The sequence below is a fragment of the Pollicipes pollicipes genome, unplaced genomic scaffold (assembly GCF_011947565.3).
Source record: "Pollicipes pollicipes isolate AB1234 unplaced genomic scaffold, Ppol_2.1 Scaffold_4219;HRSCAF=4965_pilon_pilon_pilon, whole genome shotgun sequence".
NCBI lineage: Eukaryota > Metazoa > Arthropoda > Thecostraca > Pollicipedomorpha > Pollicipedidae > Pollicipes > Pollicipes pollicipes.
The window spans coordinates 24,929,563-24,954,232 of NW_023596448.1; the positions used below are offsets into that span (position 1 = coordinate 24,929,563).

Genomic DNA, 24,670 nt, shown 5'->3' on the forward strand with positions numbered 1-24,670 from the left:
GACACGCCCCAAAAAACTGAAGTCATTATCATGCGCGGGGCGCGAAGGCACGGGGGGGGGGTCACCGTAGGTCGTGGGGCTGTCATTTTTGGGGAAAAAACGTAATCATACGCCGGAAGCCGATAAGGATCGAAGCTATCCCTTCCGCCGTGTTCCAGCCCCCTCGTATTCTTTGTCTCTGGGGTCTCAAAGGGTCGACCGTAAACTGGAGCTAACGATTTGTCAGTCCCTTGCCGGGGACCAGACCCTTCACTGATAAGAAGAGCACATTTCCATCAGTAGTTTTTGTCACTCGGCGCTAAATCACATTCATTTTGTTTTTGTCTGGTTACGCACTGTTTTGCATTACAGACCTGTTTCCTGCTGAGTGGCAGCGACAAGACAATGCACTTGTATTGCGAGGATAAGCCCAATCAGAGCTTCCGCGAGGAGCCTCTGGAGCCGCTGTTCCCGGAGTTTGCCGACCTGCCATCTGTCGTCCTGTGGACGAACTTCTACAAGGACATACCCGGAATGTGGGTGGCACTAGAATGTTGTTTGTAGGAAAAACGATATAAACTTGTGTGTGCATACGAAACACTTCAGTGGACACCAGTGGGTCCCAGCCATTCCACAGACCTTTCGTCGATGGACTTCGAGTTGCAAAAAATTTAACTGCATGGTTCTAAATGTCACCTAGCTGTTCTTTATTATGCAGTCCTTTAATAACTTAACCTGGTTTGCCCTGGTTTGACAAAGGTCGCTACTCTGGGTCACGTCCCGTCCCGTGACGGCCATCGCGGGTGGTCCGTCACAGCGTACCGCCATCACCGCTGCAGCCGGGCCTCAGCAGACCTCAAGTGACCGCCGTCTTCCCGGCCTGGTACGCTCAGACGGCCCCCTCTCCCGTTGCGCAGGCGCGTGACGGCCCTGGCGTGCGAGTGCGGCTACATCCGGGTGAGCGTCGTGGACCTGTCACTCCTGCGCGTCACGCACGTCTGGTCCACGACGCACGACAACCCGGTGACTTCCGTGCGCCTGTTCACCCTGGGCACGCGGCTGGAGGCGCCCGAGTTTGTGCGCGCGGCGCTGCGCGACCCGAGCGACCTCGCCACCCCTGCCGACCACCAGCCGCTGCACCTGCTGGTCACCAACGCGCTGATGCCGTCGGCGGTGTACAGCGAGCTGCCGCTGGCGCCCGGCCGGCTGCCGCCGCGCCGGCATCTGCTGGCCGACAGCGACGCCAGCGACGTGGTCACCTGCTCCTGCGTCTGCGACATCAACATGGACAGCCGCAACGAACTGGTGCTGGGCACCTACGGACAGGTGGGTGGCGGTGGCCCCTCCAACTGCACGGGTGCTTTGGAGACATCAAGCCCTTTGAGACTTTTCAACAAGACGCACAAGCGGCTTTGAATTCCGAAGATATTGTGGGCTTCTTCTCTTCGCCCTTTGCTGTACGGCGAAGCCCATGATTGCACATTTTTGTTCATCTCATGGGTGCAGCTATATTTTTTTCACGATGAGCAACCCGGCTCGTTGGAGCTGAAGCTGGAGTTGGAGCTCAGTGAAAGCTTATCACGGTGATTCTTATCTTGCCGTCAGGAGCCACCCGTACGTTGCGAGCTGTGGGGGGAAAATGCGGGCCGAAGGGGATAGGGTGGGGGGGGGGGGGGGGGGGGCGCGTCACTAGACCACTTCTTGGTTGCGCCCTTGGTGCACCTCACGTGTTGAAAGTGGATCTTGATGGCGAATGTTCGTCATCACCATCGTCCGAATTACGGCTACTCCGTGACCGGGTCAGTCGTGTGGAAGTATTCGCTGACAGCCGACGCCGATATCTCCGCCGTCTCTCACCAGGAGATCCTGGTGTACAGTCTGCAAGGCAACACGTGGGCGCAGATCTGGCGCCACAGCTTCTCGCAGCCGCTGCTCGGGGTCACTTATGTGGACCTGATCGGGGACGGCATCAACGAGCTGGTGGTGCTGACCAACCACGGGCTCCAAGTGCTGCAGGTGAGCCCGCGGGTCGGTGCTGGAATTGTTGAGTTGGTGAGCTGCGGCGGCATGGTCGGACGCTGGCTAGGCCTTAAGTGCGTTGGAAAACGACAGTGGTCATAACGCTGCCGCGGGTGGCTTCAGAAATCGCGCTTCACTTGACTGCAAGCTGTTGTAGTGAGTTGGGACATGAAAGTTGCGTTGTTGTAAGGAAATGCAAGGTGCCGTTGCGATGAGGGAGATGTGCGTCGCATCTGTCGCTGCGTTCCATGTGATGACGAACCCTGGACTGTAGTGACACCACCGTTAGGCCCATTTTAGGCTGCAATACTTCGATTTCAACTACGCTTCGAAATACGACGTGTGATGGCTGGATGGATCGCTATTCGTAGGTAGTTTGATTGCCCCAAACGGAACATCCGTGTTTCTTCGGTTGGACCGATTGATGTGCCTGTTGGTTATCATGTCCAGTGCACCTGGGTAGCGACAGGATGATCTGAGTGCACAGTCCCGGCTACGCCCGCCGATCGCCGGTGCTGCGCAGCTTTTGCCATCGAATGCGCGTGGGCGCCGGTTTCGGGCCGCCAAGCCTGACCTGATATGACCTGACCGGGACCGGTGGTCGGCAGCACGACACGCGCGAGGCGGCCGCCCTCTGCCGCCAGCGGCTGGAGACGTTGAGCGGTCCTGACCAGCGGCGACTTGGGTCGGCTGGTGGAGGCCGCCCGCCGACCGGCCGGCCAGCAGCAACCCTGACCTCGGCCGACTAGAAGAGATCCTGACCTCGGCCGGCCAACAGTGACCTTGACACCGGGCCGCGATGCCAGTCTGCCGCCCGTTGACTAGGGACAAGTAATCCAGCCGCCCGAACAGTAAGCGTGAACCGCGTGCAGCACTTCACTTTAAACACAGTGTAGATGTTTTCTACGTCGAAACATATCGGTTACCGGTGGTACAGCTGGCGGCAGCTCGGGCTGGGTGGCGCCACAAATGTCGCCCGGGCAGTGGCGGCAGTAGTCGTCACGACCGCTGGCGTTCGCGTCTTGAGACCAGGCCTTGCGGGCCGCACTGGCTGTGACCTGGCGGAAGCGGACGCCCGCAAGGCCGGGCAGGGCGCCGCGGCTTCATCCAGGCGGGGTCAGTCACGCGGCCGTCCGTCACCACGCTCACATCGCCCAGTATTTGTGCCTCGTTAGTTAGTCAGCACTGGTTATAGATCATGACAATCTTGGATTGGAAAGGAAGACCGACTTGTTTGCCATTGTATGCTACGTTGTTTCTTCCCGTGTGGCATTTGGACGGGGTGAAAGCGACGGTGATAATGTGACTGGTATCGTCTATGTCACGCCGGGTGGAGGCCGTGTGCACATGAGGCTGTTCAGGTGATGTGCAATTGCAGCTGAGTAATCAAACGTCTGTGTGGAGCTGATGTCACCGGTCCATTAAGCAGGCTGGGGTCGGAGGGCGTACGTGAATGTTTGTGAGGCGAACGTACGCCTTCTGAATAACAAGGACCGACGTGGCTGTGTTTATGGGGGTACTCTGAGCCGGCTTCAAGGCTGCCGGTGAACGGTTCGGGTGAACACGGAGCCCGCTATGTCATATGTTCTGTATTCACACTATGGCTGCAGTTCATTAGCAAACTATCACAGTTCGAAGGATGACGCCCCGGCGCGCACGAGACAGCTGAGCACCACGTGAGCCCCGCCTCCACCCGCACACGGCCCACACCTCACGCCACGCGGAGTCCCAGCACGGCCCACACCTCACGCCACGCGGGGCCCCAGCACGGCCCACACCTCGCGCCACGCGCGGCCACAGCACGGCCCACACCTCGCGCCACGCGGGGCCACAGCACGGCACGCATACGCGGGCAGACGCGCGCCCGGCTACCGCGGCCGCTGACGCTAAGCGAGCACGCAGCGCCCGGTGGCCGCGCAGTGGCCCGACAGGCGCAGCATCTGCTCCCAGTCGTAGCCGAACAACTCGAAGTCGAGCCGAAATCGGTGGCCGAGGCGCGCCACGGTGGCCGGGTGCACGGGCGCCAAGTAGCGCCTGGCGTGCTCCTCCAGCGCCGTGCTGTTGCGCTGGAGCGCGTTCTGGCGCGGAATCCTCACCGACGAGTAGATCTTCATTCGGTGCCACATGTACTGCGCGGAGGTACCGGCATCAGGCGTCAGTCGAGACGGCGGGTACGGATCAGACAGGAAGCATGGGTCAGACGGGAGGCATGGGTCAGACAGGAAGTGCGGGTCAGACAAGAAGTACGGGTCAGACGGCAGGCACGGGTCAGACAGCAGGAACGGGTCAGACGGCGGGTATGGGTCAGACAGCACGTACGGGTCATACGGCGGGTACAGTCACAAACTTCAGACGACCAGCACGGGTCAGACGGTGGGCGGCAGATGCCGGGCACAGGGCAGGCGACGGGTATGACTGGGACGGCGGGCAGCTTGCTGCATATAGACCACACACTGGCGGCTGCGGTGACCGCTTTGGTCGTTCTCAAAGACTGCACGGTGAGAGCGCGGAAAGGTTACGGGTAAAGCGTGCCGTTATTGAACAGTAAAGGCGAAGTTCATGACTCGGGGATGAGCAGGGCTTTACCAACCTTCACCGCAACCGAAAATAACGACGGACAGGCAACAAGTCAGGTACATTTGGGTGCTGTGCAAGCCGCCATCCCGGCTCAGATGTAAAATCCACTTAAGATTGAGTCAGCTGTTGCGGTGCTGCATGCAGCTGGCGGCTCCGCCCCACTGGCCGTGACATCGTTCCCCGTCGGTGACCCCCCGCCGGCGGGCATGGGCTCAAGGGATGCGCGAGCTAGCTCACCTTGAAGTCATCAGCGCCGGTTTCCAGCATTCCGATGACGTCATAGCCCATGTGGCAGGGCGCGCACTGTCGCCAGTAGGGCGTCCAGTGACTGTCGAAAGTGTCTCCTGCCCGCCGGCGACGCGCAAGGTTACAGGCGTGGGGATTAGCGCGCGCAGGCGAGACTCGTCCGACGCTCATCCTACGCCTCAGGTCACCCATCAAGGCCAACTCGTGTAGCCTCAAACGGGATGAGTTGGTACAATGCTGCTGCTTTCTTTGCTTCTCGTATGAACATTTGTGGTCATCGCGAGCTGTTGAAACAAACACCGTAGAATGACATCGTGGAATGAACTACGAAGCTGACATTATCGACGTTCGCATTAACTGGATACTCGGAGCAAGCGTTACGTCTCGTCACCGTCGTTCTCGTCAAATGTAATCGGAGTCGCCGGTACGGACAGCTCCCGACGCGGAACCATCGAGACGGACGGCGAGACGGACGGCTGCCGAGGCTGTTTGATCGACTCACCGGTGGGCTCACTGGCCAGCACGAAGTCGAGGAACTCGGCGAATGTGGGCACGCCATGTCTCTGCTCCACCTGGCCCCGGTACTCGGCCAGCTGGGCGTCGTAGTCTGCCAGCAGGGCCGTGTCGTTCCCGGTGCCGGCCCTGCCGGTGGTAGCTCACGTTACCGCAGTCGGACACGCCGGCTCGCACCGGACAACACAATGGTGCACCCGGGCCCCGCCGCTGGCGCACACCGACCGCACCGGGCGCCGGCGGTCGCTGCTGGACACGCCGATCCGCACCGGCTGGCACAGCTAGATGACTGGCGGCGTGAAAACTTCTCACAAGCAGGGTTTACCTGAAGCCAGTTGTAGGTCGCGGAGGAACGACACAGGATCGCCGATGTTCTGGACCTCCCGGAGGCTCGGCATCAGCGCCTCTAGCTCCTTTCTGGCGTTGAAGCCGAGCGTCACGCTCCTGAGCCTGGTCTTCGTCTGTAAACCAATGCCGGTCATATAAATTTTCGGCGTATACGGTTACTTGCATTACTTACGTCACTATTTCTGTCGTGTTTTCCAGGCATTTTGCATGCAAGCCGTCGTTGCGTGGGTTCTGGACCAGCGCGTTCGATAATGATTATGTATACATATATATATATATATATATATATATATATATATATATATATATATATATGTATCATCATCATCAATACGCTTCCACGCCAATATATCTTACCTACACCTTCACCAATAAAATGTTCCAGGCTCAGGCAGAGTGCTTCTATAAGTACACCTGCGAACGTTGGGCATCCCAAACATGGTCAATCACTTACGCAGTCTCGTCGCGTGTCGGGTGGGAGCCATACGTCAACTTGCATTCAAGTCTATATGGCGTATACACGTTGTGTCATCCATATTAGTTGACTGAAATGAGCCATGACCTTTAGGGACAGTCGCGCGCGAATCACTTACCACTACACTCTGTATCCTGGCTAGGATTTCGAGTCGCATGGAAGTATCGTTGAAACGACGGTCAACGCCCGTTGCTACGACTTCCGCGTAGAAACACACACGTGGGCCACAGGAGAACGTATCGGGCTGGAGCGGAGTCTCGCCCGGGACCACAAGCCTCCAACGTCCCCACGCCGTCTCTCGGTCGGTTGCAGGCCTGCTGTCAGATGACACCAGATCGACTGCCTCCACCATCCGCTGAATGAAGGCGATGTCCAGTCTGTTGGGCCGAAGGTTCAGGGAGTCCATGTGCACGATAGTCTTGGACCCTATGGCCACGATGTACAGCGCCCAATGGTTTCCGTTTCGATGGTAGGGCAGCAGCCAAACCATTCCAAGGTGAGCGTCACGAGCTTCCAGGTGTTCGCGCAGCATCTCGCTGGTACGGCCGGCCATCATGGACTCCTGCCAGTATGTGGCAAAGCTGATCACCCTACCACCAGACGACCACGCCAATGCAAGACAGTAGCTGTTGATGACGTCGTCCATGAGCCACTCCCCTGGCGCCAAAGACTTAAGAGCGTCGGCGTCCAGCTGGACACCGTCCCACGGTTTGCCGCGTCCCTGCGTGGTCACTTGCGGTGCTCGGCGGGCTCGTGTGGCACTCATCGCCGCAGGACTGCTGGCAGCGACTGGGTTGACGTCCGCCTCCTTCCCCTCAGTAGTGTCACCTCCTGTCTGCGCGTTCACTTGCGGTACTTGGCGGGCTCGTGTGGCACTCATCGCTGCGGGACTGCTGGCAGTGACTGGGTTGACGTCCGCCTCCTTCCCCTCAGTAGTGTCACCTCCTGTCTGCGCGTTCACTTGCGGTGCTTGGCGGGCTCGTGTGGCACTCATCGCTGCAGGACTGCTGGCAGCGACTGGGTTGACGTCCGCCTCCTTCCCCTCAGTAGTGTCACCTCCTGTCTGCGCGTTCACTTGCGGTACTTGGCGGGCTCGTGTGGCACTCATCGCTGCGGGACTGCTGGCAGTGACTGGGTTGACGTCCGCCTCCTTCCCCTCAGTAGTGTCACCTCCTGTCTGCGCGTTCACTTGCGGTGCTTGGCGGGCTCGTGTGGCACTCATCGCTGCAGGACTGCTGGCAGCGACTGGGTTGACGTCCGCCTCCTTCCCCTCAGTAGTGTCACCTCCTGTCTGCGCGTTCACTTGCGGTGCTTGGCGGACTCGTGTGGCACTCATCGCTGCGGGACTGCTGGCAGTGACTGGGTTGACGTCCGCCTCCTTCCCCTCAGAAGTGTCACCGCCTGTCTGCACGGTCATTTGCGGTGCTTGGCGGGCTCTATTTGCCCGTTCCCGGGCACGGCGAACAAATGGAGTTTCTGCAGTACGCTTGCGACGGCAATGACTAGCCTCAGGATCCACGGGCCCATCTGTCATGCAGGTGGGTGGACGCATTCGTGCGTACCATGAGGGCTTGTCAGCTTTGGACTCCCGCTTCGCCCAGTATTCCTCTTGCTTCTCGGGATTTTGCAAGGGGCTCTCTTCTTGGAACCGTCTCTTGCCCCTCGGGGCTGGACGCCCGGGGACCACATCCAGTTTAGCGCGCACCGCGCCGTCGTTCAGCAGCTTGCGAACGAATTCGCATGGGTGCAGCCGAAGGCGTCCACGCAGCAGCTGCTTTTTCACCACCCTCATATAGGACTCAACAGCAGCGTTCGAGGTCACCCTTTCCGAGAGGAGCTGGCTCCACAGAGGAGCCAGTGGCATGAGGGCTCGCAGCATGTACTGGGGCAACGCGGGGCAGTAGAAGTTACTGGTCACTTGCTCTGAGTCCAGGACGTCAGCCTCGGCCATTTTCAGCACCTGATCGAAATGTCGGCCGAACGACGTTTTGGCTCGGTACGTCCTGATTGAGTCCGGTGGTGGTTCTGGCTCATCCTCTGGCTGAGCGGACTCGGGCGCGCCTGTTGCCGAACCGAGCTTGTCGACAAGGTTCTGGGGCTGCTCCTTGGACAGAGCAAGCACGCAGAAGTTGGCGAACAGACGATCCATGTCGTCCAGACTGGCGGCCGTCTGAAGCCTAGCGAAAAGCCACATGTAGCCCGCGGCGCTGTCATGTCGCACACCGTGCTGTTTGAGCACGTGGGAGAGGCGGTGCGAGACATGTGCTCCACAGAGGCTGATGATTGTGCCCGGAGGTCGGCTTCCCTTCGTCGCCTCCCAACACGTCTCCAGGTACGTCATGAGGGTGGTCTTCAGCACACTTTCGGCTACGGCGTGAAGCAACGCCCAACTCAAGTCCATGACGATGCGTGGTGGCGCGAAGGCGTCTCTCGTGACGATCTTGAAGTCTCGGGCTACTTGCGATAGAAAGTGTGCTAGGACCGGGACAGTGTGGCACTCAGCAAGGAGATGAGCGAGCGGATAGCTCGTGTCAACCTCCCTCACGCCCTCCGCCACCACGACATACAGATAGGGACGCTTGGCCCCGATCTGTTTCGTCACAGACCCTGTTGCGTCGATGTGCAGGGTCGTCTGGTGTCCATGGTATCTTCGCAAGAAGTGCTCTCGATACAGGTGCACTACGAGGGGGGCCTTGCCGATTAGGTGGATACCACCCTGCAGCGTCTTGCTGCTCGAGTCGGCCGCAGCCGAATCCTCCATGCGGCACGCCATATCCTCCGCCCAGTCTGCCGAGTAGCGTTCGGCGACTCTTCGCTCGTACGCCGCCTGGCGGAGTATATGAGGTGGTGGGGCCTCCGTCAGGTTGCCGTCCCGTAGTTGATCACCGGGAGCCTTGCCGGCCATTTCCTGCCGCACCACGTACGGGCCCTGCTCCTCGACTCGGCCGGCAACTTGGCTCCGTCTCTCCCCCTTCAGATACCGGTGGGCATGGTATAGACTGTGGGAGGCGTGGGACGTGCCAAACTGCCGACACCACACAGTCGCGTCGCCCGTTCCTGGTTGGTTGTCTATTGTGAATTTAAATTTGTAGCAATTTGGAAGGCGGCACTCGGCGGCGCAAGTGAAAAAAGGCGAATGTTTTTTGTGCGAGCGTGCCTTCTTCACATGACAGTACCGCACTGCTAACACGCATCTTGATGTGGCCGAAGACCGGCAAAAAGCATCGAAAAGCTTATCCTGCCAGCCCTTCTTTGTTCGGTGCCCATCAAACATGCTGGCCACTTCTTCAGCTCTCAAGATGAAGGCAAATTCGCGTGACACCTGCGCTTCTGGTATCCCTCTGCACTTCTGTGCTTCGGGGGACGGTGCACGTGAAGGTGAGGTGGAGTTCCCGGGCGACAAGTCTGGCTGCGAGGTGGGCTGCTGCCGGGGACATGAGTTGGCTCGGGCTTCAGAAGATGGCTGGCGGGAAGCAAACTGCGGCTGCTGTGGTGACGTGAGGAGCGAGGGGCGGTGCGGCGGTGTGGCTGCTTGCGACTCAGCGGCCGGTGGACGGGTTGGAGACACTTCTTCGGCTGTACACGAGTGCAGCGGTGCAGTTGCCTGCGACTCAGCGGCCGGTGGACGGGTTGGAGACACTTCTTTGGCTGGGTACGACGAATGCAGCGGTGCAGTTGCCTGCGACTCAGCGGCCGGTGGACGGGTTGGAGACACTTCTTCGGCTGTACACGAGTGCAGCGGTGCAGTTGCCTGCGACTCAGCGGCCGGTGGACGGGTTGGAGACACTTCTTCGGCTGTACACGAGTGCAGCGGTGCAGTTGCCTGCGACTCAGCAGCCGGTGGACGGGTTGGAGACACTTCTTCGGCTGTACACGAGTGCAGCGGTGCAGTTGCCTGCGACTCAGCAGCCGGTGGACGGGTTGGAGACACTTCTTCGGCTGTACACGAGTGCAGCGGTGCAGTTGCCTGCGACTCAGCGGCCGGTGGACGGGTTGGAGACACTTCTTTGGCTGGGTACGAGGAATGCAGCGGAAGCGATTGACGCGTTGGCACCGCCGGTGGATGTTGGTAGGTGTCGGTTGTCGGAGGACTCAAATGACTCGTCGCCAGCAGATCCAGCACGCGCCTTGAACACGCATGTGTGTCACAATAATCAGTCATATGGACGTCAATCAGTTATATTCCCTTAAACAGGGACATTTCTGAACAGCAGTTACTACAAATTTGACGCTGTGTCGCATAGTTCTCCGGCTCTAACACTTTTTTGACGGGCTTTATGTGAAATTGACCCTCCCAAGGCTTTTCCAGAATGCTTCCGAACGGCACGGCGTAGGCGCGCCAAATTTTGCATATTCGTACACAATTAAATAGCGGATCGCCTGGCATAAAAAATTTAGACGCACCTTGTAAGGTCGGTGACCTATGTCAGGTCAAAGTAAGGCCATGGTTTCAGCAAAGGCAATTTCTAGGGAATTCTCCAATCTGATCCGACCACGGAGTGTTAGACGAAGCCATACATCTCTGAGATGCTTTCTTGGGCAACATAACAGTTGAATGAGCAAATTGCATTGACCTAAGGTCAGGTATGAAGGTCGCACCAAGGTAAAACCAACCTGTTTTGTTACTCTAGGGCTTGCTGTATGGGATAATTTCTGGTGCTCATTTCAAGTTTATTAAGGGCAGGAACCGCATTATACATCTTTCATGGACTTCTTAGAGGTCAGAATAGGTCACTGACCTGAATGACACGGGCAAACATTTTGTTTTAGGAACATACCACCTAGCGTAATCTTTGTCGCTTAGTCAAATGCAAAACTCGAAGCAATCTGGTATGATTTTGGTCACCTTGGCCTTCAAAACGCCAAATAAAGCCACTGAACTTGAATGAGAATGTGAAGTTTTGCTTAGAAACGGTTATCTAGGTTTTGGGGGCACTTTGGAGACCAACCTGGAAGCTGACCTTGTTTGATCTTTTTTGACCCGAATGTCCTGACCTAGTAACCTTAAACTTTGACCCAAGTGATTTCACATACAGGTCAACACACCCTGTACATTTGATGTCAATACCGTTCTTAGTTCCCGAGATCTCAGGGAGTCAAATTGCCCCCCCCCCCCCCCCCCACCCGAGCGAAGGGTATCTAGCCGGCCACCCGGGCGCGTGCCAAATGTTGGTTGTTTCATCAGACGGCGTTTTTTTGCACTGTTGTAATGTTACCAATATTACAATTCTTCAGCTGATTAACATAGTAGCTGTAATTCGCAGAACAGCTGCAGAAAACGAGCCTGTGTCCACTCGATACAGAACTCTAGGACAGGCGTCGCAGCGGAAAGAAACCGACATATTTGCTTAGAGACGGGCGGGCGTATCCAGAAGCGTAGGTGGTTGCGTGCAGAGTCACATTTATTAGTGCGCAAACCACGGACCCGACCATGTAAAGTCATGCTGAAACACTGATGTTAGATCTCGGCAGGCAAAGCAGCTAGAAACTAGCATGGCACAACATGCATGTTGAAAGCAAATGCATTAGCTACAACTTACTGCGATTCAGTGACGGCTCCAAAACTATTCAATCGATAGACTTCCCTGCGACTGACGGGGAGAAGCCCTTGCCGGCATTTAGAGAGCGCAGTAAAGCTATTGCCGAACTGTCACGAAGTTCACAAATAACTGACCATTTGTGATGTAATAAGCAGAAACGGTTCATGCTGGCTTCGCTGTGCGAAGAGGCGTCATTGTTGGTGCCCACGACGTAATGTTTCACAAATCTCTCCACAGTGTGGAATGGAACCTAAATAGCGTGGGAAGCCTGAACTTGCCTCATGGGGACTCTTTAATCTCCGAATCTCCACGAAGAGGCAGTCTTAGGCACGAGTGTTCTGAGTGAAATAGCCGTAGCACTGAAATTGGCAGTTGCATAAATAATGAAACTATCACTAACACATAAAATTATATACACGTACCAGAAATGTACACACCGGTGAACATTACGAATACATGGCTGCACTAGTGCATCATCCCGAATATTTCGCATGCATGGGTTCGAGTGATTAGATGCGTCATAACACAGGCCATCAGACAACGACATCTATGACATTCTTATAAACACAGTATCATACAGACATTTCAGCATTACGGCACGACTCTGCCGGGTCAGGTTGACCCTCCTTTGCCATATGCTAATTGAGAAAAACTGCGGGCGACTGAATTTGTGGCTAGTACCGCTGAACTGCGTGCTCAGTGTACCGCAGAACGTCAATCCAATACATGGAATGAGTTGCCTACATAATCCTTAAAAATATCATACAATGCGATGTGCGATGTACAAACTTCAAGCCTTCAAGGTAAAAGTTCAGGCTCTTTGAGTCGATACTTCAACTGCCAAGTATTCACCCACGGCAACTCTAAGGCAACTATACCTTTTGAATGCGGTGCTCCGTTTGAAAAGGTTGCGGTAGCGCTCCACCCGCTTCTTATTGCAGATCCGCTCACGCTGGTTGGTGGGGTGCCGCTCCCGTTCCACCACCACCTTCCAAAATCGCCTGCCCAGCGCGCCAGCTGGCTTACTAAGGCCTTGCAGCGCCTGACAACACAAAGTAAGCCCACTTAATCAAAAGGTATAAATGCGATATGCGATAACAGGCAATACATGTGAACCAGTGGAAAGTTCTTCTTCTGATCACATACTGCAGGAGTGTAACGCATCGTAAAAGCACGAACTTTGGCACATGTAGCTTCGGATGAAACCAGTTCAAATGTAACAGGCATGACATATTTAGCCGTCAGAGATATAATTATTAATGATAAAATCGGCACAGGTTTGTTGAACTGACCTCACTTCGGGCTACAATGCAACCATAACACCAATTAAGCTGTTCAGCACATTTCTTCAATGACGATTCACATGACAGATTTCGAAACTCAAGTGTCTTCCGACCGTTGGCTGGGGGAGTTGCATTTTTTAACATGCGCCCGGGTGGCCGGCTAGATACTCTTCGTTCGAGTGGGGGGGGGGGGGGGGGCAAATTGACCCCCTCCTGAGATCTCAGGAATTGAGAAAGCTAGAGACACCAAATTTACAGGGTGTCCTGACCTGTATGTGAACTCACTTAGGTCAAACTTTGAGCTTCCTAGGTCATGACCTTCAGGTCATGGGATCAAACAAGGTCAAGTTCCAGGTTGGTTTCCAAAGTACCCCCAGAACCTAAGGAACTGTTTCTAAGCGAAAGGTCAAAGCCCATTTAAGGTCAGTGGCCTTGTCTGATCTTTTGAAGGTCATGGTGACCAAAATGATAAAAGACGGCTCTAAGTTTTGCATTTGAATAAGCGACAAAGATTACGCTGGCAGTTTGTTCCCAAAACAAAATGTTGACCCTGGTCATTTTAGGTCAACGACCAGTCAATTTGACCCCCCCCCCCCGAGCATGTGTTAAGCAACCACTGAACAGCCAATTTGACACATAACCATGACTGAAATTATACAGTTGTATGACTATCTAGGAAATGTGGGTATTTCACCAAATGTTTGCAAGCTACACATTCCATGGATGTTTCAAACTTGCATGTAAATGATGTTAAAGTGCCATGTGTTAGAACATCCATACATGACAACAGCTCCAAAAAGTGCAAGCAAGGCTACTGCTTCCCATTCTGCAATGTAGATCATAGCTTGCTGTTCTGGACAACATTATTTAGGATGACATTTAAAACACCTGGAGCCTATGACACCTGACTATTTTCTGCCATGCAATGGCTAGCAGGAAACCAGTATTTCCTTGTACTGGCCAGTGGCACCCACAAACTAACCACACTCTGATCAGATGGGCCACCCAGCATCATGTCATCTACTTCGCACAGCCCAGGAAACACATAACCTACTCCCACACTAATGCTTTTATGAGCACCTTGCAACAGTGAACTAAGCTAAAGAAATGACTTGTGAATGCTACACAGTTAGTGGCAGCCTGTGCAATTATGTTGTCTTTCTCAATCGATGCAGCATCCGTACCTGACAGCAACATTGCCATTCAGGCTTATCATGGACTGGCAAGTCAAAATGCAGCTATTTACATTCTTGACATACCAGGGTTGAAAAACTGCTTTGATATGCTTGCAGTCAACAGCATTGGGCTGATATGGACTGAAGGCTAAATGACACAAACAGCTGTGTTTGCACAGTCCAAAGATCATAGCATGTGAACCAGCCTGAGAGCTGTGTCATGAGGGAAGCAATCCTGGCTCAAAATTCACAACAAATTATTCATCATAATAACATTTAAATTACCTACCTCAAGGCTTGCAAAGACACCCATTACAAAAAAACACCAAAGTAACATATTTACTCACTAGTACAAAACCAGGTGATGATATGCAGCACAGACATGTTCCCTGTGCAGCATGTGCCATGGTGCTAGATGTTTCTTAATTTATGCATGTTTTCTTCCACATGAAATACACAAACCTGGATTTAGCAGAGTACTGATGACAACTATTTTCATCCAGTGGTCACATTTGCTGTCTTGATGTTTCAAAACCATCATTGGGCAATTTTGGTCTTATCATTAAAAACAGTTCACATTCTGAGCTCACTGCAATGATCTACATTCATTGATCTTTCATATCATGCACAAATTTTTAAGTTACCTTCACCACAAAACTTAACCCAACATGCAACCAACATCCCAATTGAAGGAACTTCTGCAATAACAACCCTGGGGCCTCTAGGTATTCACCTAATGAAAGAAACTTAAAGTGACCTAAAGCTACATAAGCTAGCATAAAATAGCTAAAGCTAAGCTACATAAAATGACTGTGTTACCTCAATACAGTTTTTGGAAGCATGGAACCTGCCCCAGATGTAAATCAATCTAACCTTGAGACGGAAAGATAACACCACAATGCTGACGCCTGCCGTCTGCATAGGTCATGCGCCTAACAAGGTTGAATTACGTCAGCATTCCTGTGCTACTAGCCACTTAAGGCCCTCAATAATGAGAGCACCTTTAGCAGCCTGGTGTCACCTTCACCTCCTTTCCGTTTTTCCTTTCCATCTTGGGCTTGGATCGTCTTGACCAACACCTAAAAATCCGTGGCCACCGGCAACACCACACAAAGCTGAGATGGCCTTGAACAGAATTGCATGCACCATGCAGTTTTTCTTCTTTTTTTTGTTGTTTGGACAGCCGACCACCAATAATTCGAACGAAATCGCTTCCTGAACGGTCGATCCTCTGACGGGAAAGGATTTCCGCCGGTGCACGATTCGAATCAGCGGAACGGCGCGTGAGTCGTTTCTACCTACATAGAGGGTGAACGTGGTTCTGTACATACCATCTCCAACTGCTGATTCATCCTGCTTCTGCCTCCCACCTACTGCGTGCGATAAAACATTCCACCTGATGTACACCACCCCCACCGTTCACTTCATACTGCGTTCACAAAGACCGGCAAAATGTAACCCGATGCGCGAATTCAAACGGCAGGGTCTAAAAAACTGACATATGAAGCAGACACGCTCGTTCTACTAAACGTCTTGTCCGATCACCTTCAAATCTTCACCGATCCATTCAATGCAAATGGGCGAGTAATGGGTTGGCCGTGTCAAGACCAAACCTGAGGAAGAACACTTCGAAAACATGAAGGGATAACTTAGCATGTTAACCAGTCAATTCAACACCACAAGCCACTGCACCAATCGCTGCGTAACTTTCACCATCGCATGCGCCGTACATCATTCCAACATTCACTTGACATTAAGCTACCTTAGAACAGGGCAAAGATAATAAAATTTCACAACCTAAATCTCAATGCTTGCAGGAATCTCAGCTCTAAGAAGACCGCAATCCTTCATTAAGAATACCTCTATCTCCGCAATATCAAACTGTTGTGTTACGCGACGTATAACGACGTGCTACGCGATATATAAAGGCAGTGATTTCCGAAATCAGCGTGTTGAGAAGGCCCTGCACACCAAATTTGGAGGCAATCGAGACGCCCCGCAATATCACATTGGGATGTTACGCAGCGTATAACTCGAAAATTACGCAAAATTCCACCCCAAAGACATTGATTTTCGGAATCAGCGTGTTGAGAAAGCCCTGCACACCAAATTTGGAGGCAATCGAGACGCCCCGCAGCATCACATTGGGATGTTACGCAGCGTATAACTCAAAAATTACGCAAAATTCCACCCCAAAGACATTGATTTTCGGAATCAGCGTGTTGAGAAGGCCCTGCACACCAAATTTGGAGGCAATCGAGACGCCCCGCAATATCACATTGGGATGTTACGCAGCGTATAACTCGAAAATTACGCAAAATTCCACCCCAAAGACATTGATTTTCGGAATCAGCGTGTTGAGAAGGCCCTGCACACCAAATTTGGAGGCAATCGAGACGCCCCGCAATATCACATTGGGATGTTACGCAGCGTATAACTCAAAAATTACGCAAAATTCCACCCCAAAGACAGTTGATTTTCGGAATCAGCGTGTTGAGAAGGCCCTGCACACCAAATTTGGAGGCAATCGAGACGCCCCGCAATATCACATTGGGATGTTACGCAGCGTATAACTCAAAAATTACGCAAAATTCCACCCCAAAGACAGTTGATTTTCGGAATCAGCGTGTTGAGAAGGCCCTGCACACCAAATTTGGAGGCAATCGAGACGCCCCGCAATATCACATTGGGATGTTACGCAGCGTATAACTCGAAAATTACGCAAAATTCCACCCCAAAGACATTGATTTTCAGGAATCAGCGTGTTGAGAAGGCCCTGCACACCAAATTTGGCGGCAATCGAGACGCCCCGCAATATCACATTGGGATGTTACGCAGCGTATAACTCGAAAATTACGCAAAATTCCACCCCAAAGACATTGATTTTCGGAATCAGCGTGTTGAGAAGGCCCTGCACACCAAATTTGGAGGCAATCGAGACGCCCCGCAATATCACATTGGGATGTTACGCAGCGTATAACTCAAAAATTACGCAAAATTCCACCCCAAAGACGTTGATTTTCGGAATCAGCGTGTTGAGAAGGCCCTGCACACCAAATTTGGCGGCAATCGAGACGCCCCGCAATATCACATTGTGATGTTACGCAGCGTATAACTCAAAAATTACGCAAAATTCCACCCCAAAGACATTGATTTTCGGAATCAGCGTGTCGAGAAGGCCCTGCACACCAAATTTGGAGGCAATCGAGACGCCCCGCAGTATCACATTGGGATGTTACGCAGCGTATAACTCGAAAATTACGCAAAATTCCACCCCAAAGGCAGTGATTTTCGGAATCAGCGTGTTGAGAAGGCCCTGCACACCAAATTTGGCGGCAATCGAGACGCCCCGCAATATCACATTGGGATGTTACGCAGCGTATAACTCGAAAATTACGCAAAATTCCACCCCAAAGACATTGATTTTCGGAATCAGCGTGTTGAGAAGGCCCTGCACACCAAATTTGGCGGCAATCGAGACGCCCCGCAATATCCAACTGGCAATTGGATATCAATCTGCTGCTAGATTGACGGACGTGCGACGACAGACTCGCGTGAAGTGCTCGCGCAGCTCAAATTACTGAAATACTTTGTTCCGCTTGCCTGTCCTCCGTTTACGGCGATGCCGTAAGCGTGCAAATCGCACAATCCTCTCAATGGGCCCGGGAAAGCAACAGCTTGTGCAGCGCGTCACGTCAATTGAAATACTCACTTCGCCCATTTTGGAGAAAATGTATTTCAATGGTGATGTAACTAGCATTAGGATTTTCGAATGGCTTACCTACCACCACAGGCTGTAAATATACCCCAGTATGTTTAAAAGTCACGTTAAAATATATATACACGTATAAATAATTCCCCACTTTTTGCGCACGATCTCTTCCACGTCCAGAAGAGAGACTGGCTGTCTCGAGCTACCCGTCGCAGCGACTGCGACAGGTCGCGGAAGGCAGCCAGTCCAGTCCCCCTTCCGAGAGGTCCAGGCCCGGCATGACACTCCGATCACCGGGCGGACCTCGGTGACGGTGAGCTTCAGCATGCGGAGATACGTTTCCAGTCCGCTGACAACGCGGATGGTGTGCTCCGGGACGTCCTCAAAGGGCCCCACGGGGCCGGGTCCTGCCCGCGCGCACGGGGCAGCGCACCAGGCCGTTTTCGTCCTGCAACAGGTGGCACACTCGTCTGCGGGTGCATGCACTCGTTGGCTGGCACGGACATGAGCGCGATGGACGTCCAAGCCATCCCGCCATGGTCGATGACGTGTCTTCTACAGTTCAGCCGGAGTTTTTCCGACCTGAACGTATATGAACGTAACATTGATCTCCGAATCAGCGTCTAAATCTGAATCAGTACAGACAATGACGAGAGATAGTGTAGAGATGGCGATGGCGCGCATGCCCCTATCTGGCACCAATCAGTCAGCGGCGCTTGCCTTCAGCACGTGGCTCCTGTAGAAGCTTGCGAGTTCGTCGTTGTTTCTGCAAAACGCCCAGACGTTTGGCGTGTACACGGTGGATTGCTCCGCTGGCCGGCTCGGCACCGGCTGTCCCATGTCAAGACCGCCGTGGGGTGGCGGGCTGACGTAGCCGTCCACGTAGGGTCCACTGAAGTATTATGCAGACGGACCGTCGCTGCAGGGTGTCATGTCTGGTCCACCGTAGCCGTCCTGCGCACCGTGCCCTGGCGGTGCCACGTCCAGGATGGTCTCCATGCGCTGGCCGTGCTGCAGGTGGGAGATGTCCAGTAGCAGCCTGCCAGGTGGGCCGCAGGCCGGCTAGCTCGCCGGCGCCGCCGGCCACCAGTACGCTCTCCCAGGCATTGTGCCCCGAACTTGGCGATGACGTCAATGAATTCCTCGACAGCAGTCAAGGGGATACGTCCTGTTTTGGAAGGACACAGTTCGTTAGGACAGTGCATTACGGCCACAACGGCCACAGGACATTACAAGGACATTATGTTAGGAGGACGGTCTGGACAGAACAGTACAGGACTGAGCTTTCTTGTCATGTTAAAGAAGTCACAGCCTCTTAGAAATACTAGCTGATCGTGATGCTAGTTACCCTTGTTTATCACAGTTCATGCTTAGCACCAGTGGCCAGCACCAGGCTACCCAGGCGCCCCTAGGGCCACTAGGTAGCTCGCAATCCCTCCCACCACGTAAAGGTGTTGCCCACCGGGAGGGTCCTACCTATTTACAATCTAATTTCTACAAACCCCCGGCTGTGCTCCCGAACCGGCTGGCACGTAGCCGGCCGGGGGCAGCTGGGGGCCTTCTCCGCCCGCTGGAGTGGCGGGCACAGATATCCGGGGGGGGGGGGGGGGGGAGGGGAAGGGGAGGCACTGTGGCCGGCGTTCTCCACCCGGGAGCCCACACGGCCGCCGCCTCCCCCTGAGCGGCAGCCGCCAGCCGCCCCCGGCGTTACTGGACGGTGCGGCCGGGGGCCTTCTTCACGCACCGACCTGGCAGGGTGAGGGTTGGCCTAAAGGGAGGGTGACCAGCCCTCCCACTTCGTGGCGGAGACTGGTCCGTCTTCTGCCACGGCGGACCAGCTGAGTTGCTGCTTGCAGATTACTCCTTCATTAGTCATGCCAGGAACTGCTGCACCGACGGGGTCTGGATGCTCCATCCCGGTTGTGCGGCCAGAAAGTTTCGCACTCTTGCGATCTTGCTCTGGGCTCTGGACCTCCCGAGCCCATTGGCTTTTGCCAGGTCCAATGTGGCAAGCTCTCCTGCCGTCCAAGGGCGCCCGCTGCGGTGGTACCCCGTTGTGTCTTGAGTGAGGCGCCTTACCCAGTAAGGGCGGAGAGCCTTGTCAATAATTAGGCCCGACTCTTGCTCGATGTCGTCAACTCCAGTCTGGGCCGAGAGCTGCAACTGACAAGTGTAGCCCGGAGTCTCCATTGTCTCCTGGCCTCGGGCTGGGCCTTCGTCGCTGACTCGGTGTGGCCGTTGTTTTTGCTCGACGGGGACCGGCGGCTCCGGCTCAGGCTCATGAATGGATGTCGGCCCTCCTCCATCTGCTCAACCGCACTGGTCGTTGCTTGTTCCTCGAACTGCTGTTCGTCCTCGTCGGCAGAATCCTCACTGGAGCTTGCTACACCGTAGTACTTGTTCGCCGATTTGAGGAGTGCCCACTGCACCGCGTGTGCTCTACGACCGTCCTCCATCACGTCGTAGTACCTCATTGCCGTATTAAGGCTGTGGTATCGGTAACGCGCTGCCTCATTCGCATTTGTACCTTGTAGCGCACCCTTTGCCACCAGCGAATGGGTGAGGTCTACGTGGTTGCGGCGACCTCTGTTTCCGCGCACCAGCTTGGGGTGGTCCAGGCGGTTGATGGCGGGGATGTCGAACTTGAGGGCTTTTTCGTCATACATGTTCAGTTTTGGCAGCAGTGTATGGTCCGACTCCCCCTCGTTGAGCAGGTGTTGACATAGGTGGGTGGGATGGAACGATATCACACGGTGCAGCCGGTTCGAGATGACTAAGGTGACAGTGCGGTGAATATGCCTCGTTTTTCCACCCGCGTGGCTGATGGTGTCAGCCTTTCCCACTTTTTGCGCGTTTAAAAACTCCGACACCGTCACGTTGCGGAACACTCCTGATCTTGTCCATGAGGTAATTTGCGCCGCCACATACGCCATTTGGCGGACTTTGACGGCGACATGCCACAGGGCGACAGCGTTGGTGGGCAGTCCGTCTTTGCCACCTTCCTTGATGCATGTTAGGTGGCGCTCCACCTCGCGCCTGATCAGCACCCTCTCGTCATGTGATAGCTTGTCCTCAGTCATATGCTTCAGTTTCTGCGCGGACTGTCGCGTCCGCCTGGCATCCTGATTGTCCTTGATGCTTGACGACAACATGGCTATGGTTAGTTCCAACATGTCTTTCCACGCGGCGCCGTTCGTTGCTTCTGCGAGCCGCTGGTACACAAGCTTCAGGAATGTGGGTACTGCACAAGTAATCCCCTATGCCCATGTCAGGCGACTCCTGATAAACTTGGTCCAATGTGGTTCTGATGCGGCGCCTGTTTTCCTGGGATGCCAATATATACCTGAAGTCTGGCACGGCCAGACCAAGACGCTTTTCAAACCCGGCCAGGAGGCTTCGGCTGGATCTGCTGATTTTGGTGCGAGCGTACGCCCATGTGGTCGTAGAAAGGTCGTGTCTTCCTGAGTGGCAACGCACGGAATCTCTGAGAATGGCTTGATCTTTCAATTCTGTTTGCGTCACTGTGGGACCTTTTGCCAGGTTTTCGAGCGTTTCTTGCAGGCCGCTGAACTTATCACCCTTGATCTGAATTTTTTCCTCCATGTACGATCATATGTTTCCTAATTTGCTGGTCGCGATGCCGACAGAAGTGTGGTTTGCCAGAACGCCACATGCCCTTCATACACGACTTACCGCGGCCCACACAAGGGCGCGTTATTGCTCTTGAGTGACATTCTGTGCAGACGTGGAACCTGGAATGGGATAGAGCGTGAACCACACACATGGGTCCGAACACCATACACCGCAGACAACGGCACGCCGTCGCTATCTACATCACGGGCAATCGCACGCCACCACTATGTTCACCGCGGGCAAGCGTCACCACGCGCGCGAGAGACGCCTCGCTCCGGTGCACACGCCTCTCTGTCGAGTCCTCTCGCGTCGTCGTTCGAACTAGAATCCGCCGGCACCGCGCTATGTAGGCACCGCGCTATACTCGCCTCTTCACCTCCTTCGCCTCCCGCGTCGTCCTTCGCGTTCTGCTGACCCGGGGTGACCTCGCCGACCCCTTCACTTCTTCGCCCTTCCGTCCGGGTCCCTTTTTGTTCCTCCTTCCCTGCTCGGCTTGGTTTAGCTCTTGCTCTTAGATAGTCGCGACCCCGCTCCGCCGACACAACGGGATGTCCTAGCTGCTACATGAATTTCCTGAGGTTTTCCAGTTCACGTTCCTGGCGGCTCAGCGTTTCTTCCAGTCGCGACACCTTGCTTAAGGTCTCGTCAAACCTCGTCGTGTAGTCCTCCTGGACCGATCGCAGGGCGGTCGCTCCCTCACCTCGCGACTCCCGTCGGCACCTCCCGCGGCCGCAGAGGAACGGGGTCACCAGGATCAAGCCGATCACCCCCACGGACCCGAGCGTCATTGGCCCGTGCTTGGCGATGATGGCTCGCCAGCCATCCTGGTCGCGGTCGCCATTCATTAGCAGCATCCTTCTCTTTAGCCCCTCGGAGATGTCCGCCAGGGTCCCGTTGAGGACGGCCTCGTCCGGTACTTCCGCGAGCCTTTCCAACAGCGTGGAACTCGGCGGAGGGCCGCTGGCGTCAGCTTGCGAAAGCAGGTCTTGCAGGCTCACGGTGGCGTTGTACACCTGCATTTCGTCCACCGATGGGTTTTCTATGACAGTTGACCCTCCTCGCAGGTGCGCTGGGACCACGAAGTTATCGCCCACCGCCGCACAGGCTGGCGGTAGTACGAATACTCCGGCCCCTTGCAGGTGGAATCCAGACGATGGCGCGCCAGAAGCCTTCCGGCATCGGAGCGCAAAAGTCTCTGTCTGGGGCAACGCATACGCCCAGCGATCTTGGCCGACGTTTCGAAGGGAGGCCCGAAGTGGGATGACCCTCTGGGTGCAAGACCTCCGAACGCCGTCCACGTCGCCTCAAAATGAGTGATACGCGCATCCTTCGCCGTCCGACTTGATGACTGGCGTAGCTTCCTCGCATGGCGTAAGGGACGCTGTCTGCTTGCATTTGCTCATCTCCTCTCCGGTTAGCTCCACGTGTAATCTCCGATCGGACGAAAGCGCAAAGAACTCCGCTTGGATTTCGGCCAAGACGGCTGCAGAGCGGCCTGCAATCCATGAAGGAATGGGGATGGCCTGATAAAGGTAGAACTGCCCATAATCCGTCTGACGTAGCGGTAGCTTGATGTGCACCTCCCATCCGTCGGCCAGCGGGACCGCCGAGGTGGTGAGCCCCCGGTAGAGGTCCCAAGGGCTGGCTGATTCTGGGGGGGCCAGGGTCCATCCTGACGGAAGGGCTTGCCGTATAGAAGAGAGGGCTCGCACCAGTTCTCGCGGAGGGATGATGTTTGCCGACAGGCGGCCCTCTTGCACTGCAGCCATCTCTTGAACCAGCTCGTCCGTTTCGTGGCGAAAGGTGGAGACGCTGGCGCCGGCCGCCCTGATGGCCGCACTCACGGCGCGGACGATGTCTATTTCTCGTCGGACATTGAGGACTGCCACTCGGTCGCGGTCCCCGATCCGTCCCAACAGTTGGATGACTGCATTGGTTTTGCTGACGAGCGCCTGTATGTTTTTGTGGTCAGCCCTTTCTCTTTTCACCAGTTTCCCCATCAAGGAGCCCTGCAATTCCTGAACGTGCTGGAGCTCTCCCGTTTCGGCCTGGAGGTGTTGCAGTCCCTTATGCAAATTTCTCGTTTCTTCTTCCGTTGCCGTGCCGAACAAGAAGCTGAGGCCCTTGCCGATGAAAGGCAGTACGCTCCTGGTACGGCGTGCTTGGCTCAGTTCTCTCCGTACGTTTCTCACCTTTGCTTGTGCAGCCGCCAGTTCCCGGTCCATCCACGTCCTCTCTTGCCCCCAAGTGCTGCTCATCGTGACCAGGAAATGTTCAAGCCGCTTTTGTTCCTCTGTGCTATTTCCGCCTTGACCCCCTCGCGTTACTTTACTTAGGCTGGTCGCCAAAACATCCGTGATGTCCTCGATTCTATCTTCGATTCGCATGCGTTGCGAATGAATCCGACTTGCCTGGGTCCTGAGGACCAGGGTCCATCGCCCTGTGGCGAACAGTAGCTGCCCTCTCGGCTCAAACAGCAGGCCGGCTGGCTGCGGCTCCAACGTCCGAATTCCGTCGCCGGTGGCGGGCGCTGAGTAGGACGCCGCCGCGCACAGTGCAAGCAGTCCGATGCGTACCAACCTGGAATAGAGTAGTGGCCTTAGTCGGGTTCCACCGCCTTGGACGGACCGGTCGGCCCGCGGGCCATGTGCTAGAGCCGGGATGATTTAGGGGCGATGGGGGAGTAGGTTAGGCCTTGCTTCCACTTGACGTTCCCTTTCGTGATCGTCATTGGGGGCTCGTCCACGCCCTGGCCGCCTCCACCCGGGCCCTGACGCGAGCCGACCTCCTCGGCGGCCTCCCCCGGTCATCGCGACCATTTCCCGCGCTTCCGCCAGCTGCGCTCGTCCTTCGAAGGGACGCCTGTCCGGGCGCTTGCGTTTCCCTGGCGACGTCCGGAGTCGGGGCTGGGGTGACTTGTCGGGCTTCGCTTTCGGGTGATCCTGGGACGGCGCTCTGGCCGCAGCCCGGGTCCAGCGGCTGATCTTCCTCCCACAGCCACGCCTCGTCCCGATCATCTCGCCTGAGGGGTTTGTGGCGAGCGCGCTCCTCCCGCAGCCATGCTTCCAGGACGCCCGATGGATCCCGTGCTGGGCTCGGGTCGGGAGTCCTCGGCGCCCATTTCGGCTCTTCCCGGGGCCAGACGAGTGCGGGCCGCGTCTCCTTCAGGC

The 24,670-nt window shown here is 55.2% G+C and overlaps 2 protein-coding genes across 2 annotated transcripts; one reads left to right on the forward strand and one right to left on the reverse strand.

Moving 5' to 3' along the window:
* The first annotated feature begins 384 nt into the window (after positions 1–384).
* LOC119095040 (KICSTOR complex protein kaptin-like) lies at positions 385–3,380 on the forward strand. Its single transcript, XM_037217942.1, has 6 exons — positions 385–515; positions 897–1,180; positions 1,211–1,305; positions 1,840–1,995; positions 2,607–2,683; positions 3,377–3,380. The coding sequence occupies exons 1-6, from the start codon at positions 385–387 to the stop codon at positions 3,378–3,380; spliced, it is 747 nt and encodes a 248-aa protein (XP_037073837.1).
* A 192-nt stretch (positions 3,381–3,572) lies between these two features.
* On the reverse strand, positions 3,573–20,533 carry LOC119095042 (uncharacterized). The gene is made up of 9 exons (XM_037217943.1): positions 20,094–20,533; positions 18,782–18,906; positions 18,171–18,274; positions 15,029–15,063; positions 12,576–12,739; positions 5,660–5,795; positions 5,324–5,463; positions 4,813–4,919; positions 3,573–4,127 (listed from the first exon to the last, which is right to left on the reverse strand). The coding sequence occupies exons 1-9, from the start codon at positions 20,531–20,533 to the stop codon at positions 3,885–3,887; spliced, it is 1,494 nt and encodes a 497-aa protein (XP_037073838.1). The 3' UTR covers positions 3,573–3,884.
* Between the last annotated feature and the right edge of the window lie 4,137 nt (positions 20,534–24,670).

What these genes read in the sequence shown, in the direction of transcription:
- LOC119095040 (XM_037217942.1), top strand. Translation starts at nt 385, where the DNA reads ATGCACTTGTATTGCGAGGATAAGCCCAATCAGAGCTTCCGCGAGGAG. An exon ending in CGAGCTGCCGCTGGCGCCCG is followed by an intron (nt 1,181 to 1,210) that starts GCCGGCTGCCGC and finishes GGCATCTGCTGG; the next exon opens with CCGACAGCGACGCCAGCGAC. An exon ending in ACGGGCTCCAAGTGCTGCAG is followed by an intron (nt 1,996 to 2,606) that starts GTGAGCCCGCGG and finishes GGTGGTCGGCAG; the next exon opens with CACGACACGCGCGAGGCGGC.
- LOC119095042 (XM_037217943.1), bottom strand. Translation starts at nt 20,533, where the DNA reads ATGTATGACGAAAAAGCCCTCAAGTTCGACATCCCCGCCATCAACCGC. An exon ending in TGAAGCTCACCGTCACCGAG is followed by an intron (nt 15,064 to 18,170) that starts GTCCGCCCGGTG and finishes TGCAGACGGCAG; the next exon opens with GCGTCAGCATTGTGGTGTTA. An exon ending in CGACCTACAACTGGCTTCAG is followed by an intron (nt 5,464 to 5,659) that starts GTAAACCCTGCT and finishes TACCACCGGCAG; the next exon opens with GGCCGGCACCGGGAACGACA.